This window comes from Salvelinus alpinus, chromosome 2 (genome assembly GCF_045679555.1).
Source record: "Salvelinus alpinus chromosome 2, SLU_Salpinus.1, whole genome shotgun sequence".
In the NCBI taxonomy this organism is placed as follows: Eukaryota; Metazoa; Chordata; class Actinopteri; order Salmoniformes; family Salmonidae; genus Salvelinus; species Salvelinus alpinus.
The window spans coordinates 40,691,225-40,701,353 of record NC_092087.1 but is presented as its reverse complement, the minus strand read 5'-3'; the positions used below and the strand labels follow the sequence as shown (position 1 = coordinate 40,701,353).

The following is a 10,129-nucleotide window of genomic DNA, read 5'->3' as shown; positions in this document are numbered from 1 at the left end:
CAGTAATCAAAAGGTCACTGGTTCGAATCCCCAAGCCTAATGGGTGAAAAGTCTGTGGATGTGCCCTTGAGCAAGGCACTTAACCCAAATTGCTCCTGTACATTTTTCTGGATAAGAGCGTCTGCTAAATGACCAAAATGTAAAATCGGCAAATCTATGTAGACGACCAATAAACTTTGATTTATTGCGTTTTTCTACCACAACCACTAAGCCATTCATTCCATGTCCCCACTGTCTTATGAAAATGGGAAAAGTATCACTCTGTACTTGTTGGAGAAATTGTATGTCCGAAATCAGATCATTTCCTAAATTCTTCAAAAGAAATGAAAGCGTTTTATGCCTCATCTTTCTTTCAAGCACCAGTGCAAAGATAGCATTTTTTTTAAATACATTCTGACATGTAGAAATATTTTTGGGGGATTGATGGTAACACTACATTAAGGTTCATCCTTTTAGCTACTGTAATTATCCAATAAAACATTTGAAAACATAATAGCATTGCTAACAAAGTGTGTCTGTCTATTCACATAGTTGATTATAGTGGGAGGGGCAGGTTTGTAGCCTCCCTATGATCAGAGGTGAGAGGCAAGTTTATGGTAATTAAGGGTCCAAGACTCTTTTATAGGGAATCAGGATCCTACCACAAGACTCTCTGGGTGTGTTGTTGGGTTTTTAAGACTAGGGTAAGGAACTGGGCAGAGAAAGGACACACAGCCACGCACAATGAGGACTTTACTGGCGGTACTGGTGTTGGCTATCTCATCAGCAGCTTTAGAAGCAAGTGAGTATATATGGATTACTTTCTAAATTACTATTTGATAAAACACTGGTTGCTCCATCCCCTCTTTCTTGAGTTATGTGCAGTGTTGGACGGGAGATGGGGCTGAGGTAGAATTAATTGAAATAATGGAAATATTCTCACTGAGTATTGCTAAGTACTCACTGAGCAATGACATTTGTGCAAACAATCCCTTTTAGTAGTGAAATGTTTGTTCTATATTTCCCCAAAATATAAACTAATTGCTTGTTTTGTATTCCAAAAACTCTTACATTTGACTAATCAATACATATGATATAACTTGTCTGAGGATCTGTCAATCATCATATTATTAATGAGAAACTATAACAATTAATTGTATGGTTGTTTACACGCTAATGGTACTTGGACAAGCTCAACAAACATAAGTAATAGCGAGTAAGTGGTCTCCCTCATATCTTGAACTTCGTTTTTTAAATGGTTTCCTTTATTCTGAGGGTCTTTATAGAAACTGAGCTCTAAAGCCTGAACTTTGTATTTTGCATTGCCATTGAAAAGGATTAATAATAATCTATGCATCACTGCCTCCTCAATACACTGCATATATACTCAATAAATATCTGCATAAGAGTAAAACGTTTCAATACTTGGTGAATATACAGGACCATCAGTGTCTGAAATTACAACATTTTTAAAGAGTGTAGTGTACCGGTATAATCTTCAAAATAACACCATTTTGTGCAGTTCAACTTTAAAGTGTGGATAATTTAATTAAGAAGATCCTGAGTCAATTCACATTAATTTTAAGCTTCGACATGAGCTCGTCATGCAATTAACTTTGGGAGTACATTTAGGGATTAATCAAATGTGATATTCTGTAGACCGGAAAAAAATGTTTTTGCCGTGCTTTGTCTACATTAATCTCACATTAGCAAGAATTCCGCCACTGTGTAATATACAGTAGGATAGCATGTCTATTAACTACTGACAGGGTGGGCCACAGATTACATGCTTGTAATCAAGAATAGCGCAATCACATGCCAAGTTGGTTTCCAAACCCTAAAACTCTTCTGTGTATCCTGCAGTTTCAATAGTAAGGTGAACATTTTCTCAGCTCTCAACAATAGAACAGAATAACTATATTTTTTCCCTGAGGAAACGTTAGAACTGAAGTTGGTGTTTCACTATCAATCATGAGGTTCAAAGTGTTATCTACCAATGTGTTGTATTTAATGGATATCCAAACCAAACCACAAGCTGTAATTCACTTGGTAGGAGATATCGGTCTTTTCATTGGCAATCAGTTTGAAGTGTGACTATGTGATTAATGACTGCACATGATAACGATATTATGGCTTGTCATTAGGAGTGAGTTATTTTAGAGGATGCATTCCTGGGATTGTTGAAGCTGAATATGATTGTACTGTATATGCCAAGGGGAGTACAAGGGGCTCATAATAACAGAAGATAATGTAGTTGTTGCGGTTTCCTAAATCCTGAACTTGCACCTTATGATACATTATCACGATTTCAGTCATATAACACACACTCGCGGGTGCGCACACACTCGTATGTGGGACGTGCACACACAAACACACACACAGCGGTAGCAGAGTGAGGCCGCCCTGATGTCTGAACTCCACAGAGGCTCTCCTCCTTCCAGCATTTGGGAGTACGGCTGCCTGTGCTCAATTGACAGTCACATGATAGGGATTTACGGGGATTGCAGGGGCCGTGTGACTCGCCTGGAACCTCCACCTCGCTCTCCCCCCACTTTCACAACCATCAAAGAAATACCTGAACTACCCACCACCTCTATCTACCCCGCCAAACAACTATATTTTATGCTTCTTTAAGTAAAATGTCAGTAAATGTCTTTGCCCACCCACACCCCATCTTGTGCCCATTTGCCAGACTGTAACATCATGATGATAACTTTTCCTCTACCCAGGGTAGGCAACATGGCAGCGAACACTTCACCATATAATATGGTCAAAAAAATGGAATAGCTATGGTTGTATTTTCAGGAAGGAAGGGTCAGATACTGTAGGTTTGGAGAAGTAGAAATTGTGTCAAAATGTTCAATAACCATTTGAGCCAGGGTTATACACATTCCAGGTCTGAGTAGTAGATCTTTGCATGACATTCACTCAAAGGACAAAGTAAAAGTGAATGCTAATTAATTAGCCCGGTAGGTAGAGAGTTCTGGGTGCCAGGATCCTGTTCCTGACTAATGTCTAGACAATAGCAATGCTCTAATAAAATACATTTTCAACTTCAGATTTACATCTAGATTTAATTGTGCAGTGGTCAATTGGCAACTGACCAACTGGTCTTACAAACAGATTTACCATTAGGGTTTTTGTTGTTGCCTAATGGGAATACCTCACCATAACCACTGCCACTGGTGATGTTACATAACTGATAAAACCTCAATAATATAATTAATATGAATGTAGTAGTTCACTGTACAGTACCAGTCGAAAGTTTGGACACACCTACTCATTCAAGGGTATTTCTTTATTTCTGCTATTTTCTACATTGTAGAATAATAGTGAAGACATCAAAACTATAAAATAGCACATATGGAATCATGTAGTAACCAAAAAAGTGTTAAGCAAATCAAAATATATTTTATATTTGAGATTCTTCAAAGTAGCCTTGTTGACAGCTTTGCACACTCTTGGCATTCTCTCAACCTGCTTCATGAGGTAGTGCCTTAACAGGTGTGCCTTGATTAATTTGTGGAATTTCTTTCCTTAATGCATTTGAGCCAATCAGTTGTGTTGTGACAGGGTAGGGGTGGTATACAGAAGATAGCCCTATTTGGTAAAAGACCAAGTCCATATTATGGCAAGAACAGCTCAAATAAGCAAAGAGAAACGTCAGTCCATCGTTACTTTAAGACACGTTTTTTCAAGTGCAGTCGCAAAAAACATCAAGCTCTATGATGACACTGGCTCTCATGAGGACCGCCACAGGAAAGGAAGACCCAGAGTTACCTCTGCTGCAGAGGATAAGTTCATTAGAGTTACCAGCCTCAGAAATTGCAGCCCAAATAAATGCTTCACAGAGTTCAAGTAACAGACACATCATAACATCAACTGTTCAGAGGAGACTGCGTGAATCAGGCCTCCATGGTCGAATTGCTGCAAAGAAACCACTACTAAAGGACACCAATAATAATAAGAGACTTGCTTGGGCCAAGAAACACAAGCAATGGACCTTAAACCAGTGGAAATCTGTCCTTTGGTCTGATGAGTCTAAATTTGAGATTTTTGGTTCCAACCGCCGTGTCTTTGTGAGATGCAGAGTAGGTGACTGGATGATTTCCAGGTGACTGGATGATTTCCGCATGTGTGGTTCCCACCATGAAGCATGGAGGAGGAGGTGTGATGGTGTGGGGTGCTTTGATGGTGATTTTGTGTGTGTGGACAATGACCCAAAACACACCTGCAGGCTGTGTAAGGGATATTTTACCAAGAAGAGTGATGGAGTGCTGCATCAGATGACTTGGCCTCCACAATCACCTGACCTCAACCCAATTGAGATGGTTTGGGATGAGTTGGACGAAAAGCAGGAAAAGGAAAAGAAGGAAAAGCAGTCAACAAGTGCTCAGCATATGTGGGAACTCCTTCAAGACTGTTGGAAAAGCATTCCTCATGAAGCGGGTTGAGAGAATGCCAAGTGTGCAAAGCTGTCATCAAGGCAAAGGGTGGCTACTTTGAAGAATATCAAATATAAAATATATTTTGATTTGTTTAACACTTTTTTGGTTGCTACATGGTTCCATGTGTGTTATTTCATAGTTTTGATGTCTTCACTATTATTCTACAATGTACAAAATAGTCAAAATAAAGAAACACCCTTGAACGAGTAGGTGTGTCCAAACTTTTGACTGGTACAGTATGTCAAAGTGTGATCAACAAAAACATTGTTTCAATTAGGAGAACGAGAGAAAAAGTACCCTAAAACTTCAACCCTTTCGTTTTTCAGAGCCTAAAACCCGTTTCACACGCTACCGCTCATGGAACTCACAAATGTATCCAGTGTGGAAAGATGGGGACTCCCGATACAGAAACTGTTGGACTGGTGGGTTTTCACTTTACTGCACGTTTTTATAGACCAATCAACTTCTATTGAAACGTTTACCTCTTTCTATTGATGTATTTATCACTCTCTGTCACCAGGTGGCGAAGTTACATTCGATGTGAAAAACGATGCACCCACCCTGACTGGCTCAAAGGCAACCTTTAACATCAACCTTCGCCTTCCATCAAACCAGACAGCACGTCCTGATGGACAGGTGGTGTGGGTGCGTAACTGCACTGTCAATGGTGAGCTTTCCTTTCAAATTCAACCGCTATACCATACCATCGACCCCACAGTTTTTTTTTTGTCGTATAGGCCTACAGTCTTTTTCTAGTGTTCCTAACCTTTTATGTTAAACTGGGTGTGATCCTCTTCTCCTACAGGAACACAGTACCGTCAGGGCCAGGCTGTGTACCCCGACCAGGTCTCTGGTCCTTCAGGAGAGTACAGTGGTGTCTTCCCTGATGGCACCCCCTTCACTGGGACAGCAGACAGGAAACCCCACTACGTGTTTGTGTGGAAGACATGGGGTAAAAACAAGCTCTTTCATTTACAGACATTGATGTGAGAAAGTGCTAACACAATAACCTAATGCTTTCTGGTATTGACCAAGCTGTGCGCAGTGTGCGCTGTGAAATTATTCCTTTGATAAGAGGGTTGAAAGGATTAGTAAAGCAGCTGCTGTTCCTCTGAGCTTTGTCAACTCAAGGTTTGATCATCAGGCCATTCAGTTAAGTTTTATAACCGTTGCTGTGTTTTCTAACTAATGCTGCTTTGTATCCCAGGACGTTACTGGCAGGTGGCAGGCGGGCCCTCCTCTTCTCTCACCATCGGCACAGACAATGTGCCCCTAGGCTCTTACAACATGGAGGTGGTCATCTACCACTGCCGTGGCAAGGACAAGTTCATTCCTCTGGGCTACGCCTCCACAACCTTCTCCATCACAGGTGGGCAGCTGTTTAAGAGGAAACACTTGCCAAATTTAAATGCACAAAGTATTATTTTAAACAGCAAATCAATTAACCCTAATTTGACTTCAATTTATCATTTTAGATCCTTTGAATTTATTCTCATGATCTTTCACAACATTAACTTGACATGTTTTGCCTTGTGCCTGTCCCAGAACAGATCCCCTTCACGGTGTCGCTAACCCAAATTAACGATGTGAACCAGGCTGACCAGAGCTTCATCCAGAACCGGGCCATTGTCTTCAGCATCAGCCTCCACGACCCCAGCCAGTACCTCAGCACCTCAGACATCACCTTTAACTGGAACTTTGGTGACAACAGCGGCACCCTCATCTCCAGGGAGCGCCAGGTCACACACATGTACCTCACCGCTGGCACCTACAGGCCTCAGGTGGTCCTGATGGCAAGCATCCCCAACGGCTGTGACACGCCTGCAGACCCCACCACTGCTAACCCCACTGGTAAGAGACATAATTTTATATTTTACAGCGCATCCATTTATCAGATACAATATTTCCTTTACCAAAGTCAATTCATATTTGGTGCATATAACTTACGTAACAGTTGTAAGTAAAATGTGTTGTTTTTGTGTTTTCAACCAGTGTTGGCCGGAGCCCCTGCCATGGTTGTGGTGGTCTCTACCCCAGAGGCAGCTCCAGCTGACATCGCCCTGGATCTACTCGCCTCTGACGTTGCCCCTGCTGAGGCTGCAGATGCAGTTGCAGCCGATGACACAAATGCAGTCGAAGCCGATGCCGCAGTCGAACCCGCAGACACAGCCAATGCCGCAGCCGAACCCACTGCCTCAGAGGGAGTCGAGGTGGTTGCCTCAGTGGCCCCTGCGGCAGAGGATGCCACCGTTGTCCCAGCAGTAGAAGATCCAGCTGTTGTCCCAGCAACAGAGGACAATGCCACTGTCCCTGCAGTAGAAGCCGATGCCACAGCAGAAAACACGGCTGCTCCAGCCGTTGAGGACCCCGCCGCTGTCCTGGCTGTGGAGGCAGCCACAACTGCCCCCGTCGCTCCAGCAGCTGAAGAGGCAGCTGCTGAAACCTCAGTGGTAGAGGCTACGGCCGCAGATGTGCCCGTCATCGACGCTGCTGCTTCAGTAGCTCCAGTTGCAGAGGGAGAGGAGGCCATAGTGGACCTGGTGGCCACAGTCCTCCCAGAGATCCCAGTCGTAGCCTCTGTTGCTGCTACGGCGGAGGAGGCCTTGGTTGCCGATACTGAAGTGGAGGTTGCGGCTGCTACAGAGGTGGCCCAGGCTGAGATCGTGGCCCCTGCTGCTAACGTCATTGTTCCTGCCGACACAGAGGCTGCCGCTGTGGTGGAGGTGGTGCCAGCTGAACCTGCTCTTGAGACCGAGGCAGCGCTAGAGGCAGAGGTCGTAGAGACTGTGAATGAGGTTGCAGCTGACGTCACTGCCGGTGATCACTTACTTAGTTACTTACTCATTCTATATATAAACAAAAACACGTAATCAATCATTTGAGTCTTTTCATAATATTAATAACTTACTGTGTCTTTGTTTTCTTCAGCACCAGCAACAGTGACTGCTCCAGTGGAGCGTGAGGTAGCAGCAGAGGCTGAGATAGAGGCAGACACAGAGACACAGGTGGTTCTTGTTGTGGCTAAAAGGCAGGTTCCGGAACTTCCAGCAACTGACAACTGTATGATCTACCGCTACGGCTCCTTCTCGACCTCAGTGGATGTCGTCCGTAAGTCCACATATGTCCAGATACTGTTGACGTGTTTTCAATACAGTCGCAGCTGAGATGTAAAATGCAGGTGACGGTTGCTGATAATGATCTCTCAATCTATCTAATTTCTCAGAGGGTATTGAGAGTGTGGCGATCACCCAGGTGACCAACGTGGTGTCTCTGGCCACTGAGGTGGTGCAGAATGCTGTGGACCTGACCATCACCTGCCAGGGGAGGTGAGTAGCCAGCCAGCAGTGGAGACAGGACCCAAGGGACCGTCCACATTCTATTTAAATTAGCATTTTGAACATTGCCATCCCCTGCACTTCATATCTCCACCTTCTCTTTACTTAGCCTGCCCAATGAAGTGTGCACCATTATCTCGGACGCAGACTGCATCACACCTGTGGAGACCGTTTGTAACAACGTGACACCCTCCCCAGATTGTCAGATGATACTTCGCCAGTTTTTCAACGAATCTGGAGTGTTCTGCGTCAATGTGTCCCTGACAAATGATGTTAGTCTGGCTGTGGCCAGTGCTAAAGTCAGTGTGACAGTGGGTGAGTGAAATTTAACGAACAACCGTACATAAAGCTTTATGAACTTCAAAAAACGTTTTTCTATTACATTTCACAGATCTGTGGAGTGTACTGTACCATACCTTGCTCATACTGTGTGTTGTGGTTGCAGGTTCCAACTCCTCCACAGCAGGCACTGTGGCTGCGGTTCTGGGTGTCATGGTCCTTGTCTGTGTTGTTGGTGCCATTGCTTTGACCTACAAGTGAGTGAAAGACAGTTCTAACCACCGTAAATGTTGCCTGATGCAATGAAAGTCACACACTTCCTGGTTTCACCAAATTGATACTTGATTTATGATCCACAAAAATTATTGACACATAGTGGTCCAATAAAAAACAGATCCCATGCCATTATTATGTGCAGTCTTTTATATAATGCACATCTTATTTTTTTCAAACTCTACAATGAATGTCAGCTAACTTGTGTTTTCCAACCAGGGGGTTTAAGCAGTATCGCCCACTGAGGGAGGACTCCACAGGTGGCATCATGGGCAGCTCTGGAATCACGTCTGTGCCTATGCTGCTGTGGAATCTTCTGAGCCGACAGACACCAGGAGAAAGAAGCCCACTGCTTCAGGGAAGCGTGGTGTGAACACTCAGAACCATCTGCACTGATACAGCACACACCCATGCATGTAAATATCACTCAGACACACACATCCACTCAGCATGCATGTGTACCCATAAAGACACATACTGTACACTTGCAGACTCAGACACACACAGTCACCCTAATGCGGAGGCAAACTGCAACAAGAACAAGCAATATAAAGCAGTTGTATTCTGTATTGTTACACTGAAAGCAAATTTAATGAAAACGATCATGTTTTGCTAATGTTTTTCAACATAGAACAAAACAGAAACCCCCAAAGGCAAAATTAACGTTTGTTTCTGGCATTGCATTACTTGTGACAAAATATTATATTTATTTTGACGCACATACTTTTTTATTTAAGAAAAATAAAAACGGATTAAAGTTGTCAAAAATCGAATAATTTATGCTGTACTTTTTGTGTACTTGTTACGCACTCTTCTTTAGAATGTAATCATAACAATGAATGACTGTCTTTTAAGCTTCCAACATATTAATTTGCTTTGCTAACTCGTCTAATTTGAATTGCCAATAACATCACAGCACTTTTGTTTTTATAACATATTTAGTGTCACCTCAAAAGGAAGTATTTACATTTCAGTGACGTAAGAATTTTCAATTATACCTCAAAATTATAACGTTCCTAGTCCTAACTAATCTTGCATCCTTGATTTTGTCCTCCATGCCCTTACGGTTGAGTGGTTTATTTTATATATATATATATAAGTGGCTTATTGTTGAAAGGTAAAGTCTATTCAACATTTAACTGGGTTTTATCATTACATAGCCACGAATAAAGAGAAGAAACCCATTCCTGAAGTAGCACAGAGGTTTGGCCACAGGGTGTCATGGTAGAAGTACTGTAATATTAAAAGGAATTGATTGAAGTCTAAGGAAAATATAGGCATTGAAAGGAATTAGGTTAAGTCCAAGTAAGTTAAGGAAAATTATCAAGACTCAATAGAGCTCTAATTGTCATCACATTCAATAGTAAAGCGTCCTCTTCTTATTGTAAACCAGTTGCTGTCCAAGGTAAGAATATATTATTTTTTCATGAACGCTCATTAAATATAAATTACAAGCTATTGCTTTTATGTTTTATTTTTCATTTAAAAAAAAAGAATAGCAGGAAATTATCTCAAGGAAATTATCTCAGGGATTCTTGAAAGTCGGGACAATCCTTGTCCGGCAGTGAAACTTTTTTTTTACAGTTTAAAAAAATGAATTCTGGTATATTATTTGAGATTAGAATGTACATTTAGGGACATTTTATAAGGGAAAGATTTGTTTTTGGCATTTTCTAAATAGTTTCAATATTATTAATTTCCATGTAGTCTTTATTCCTGGAAATGCCCTTGTCCGGAGCAAAGGATCCCAATTTCAAATTCTCAAAAACAAGTGTTCTGAAAACTGTCCCTTATAGATTTTAACAGAAAAATGAT

The 10,129-nt window shown here is 42.0% G+C and overlaps 1 protein-coding gene across 1 annotated transcript; it reads left to right on the top strand.

The window, feature by feature from the left end:
- Positions 1 to 649: 649 nt before the first annotated feature.
- On the top strand, positions 650 to 9,092 carry LOC139561254 (melanocyte protein PMEL-like). The gene is made up of 12 exons (XM_071378243.1): positions 650 to 781; positions 4,754 to 4,849; positions 4,948 to 5,094; positions 5,233 to 5,379; positions 5,635 to 5,796; positions 5,973 to 6,278; positions 6,420 to 7,244; positions 7,356 to 7,535; positions 7,651 to 7,753; positions 7,872 to 8,077; positions 8,208 to 8,298; positions 8,534 to 9,092. The coding sequence occupies exons 1-12, from the start codon at positions 724 to 726 to the stop codon at positions 8,685 to 8,687; spliced, it is 2,475 nt and encodes an 824-aa protein (XP_071234344.1). The 5' UTR covers positions 650 to 723; the 3' UTR covers positions 8,688 to 9,092.
- Positions 9,093 to 10,129: the final 1,037 nt, after the last annotated feature.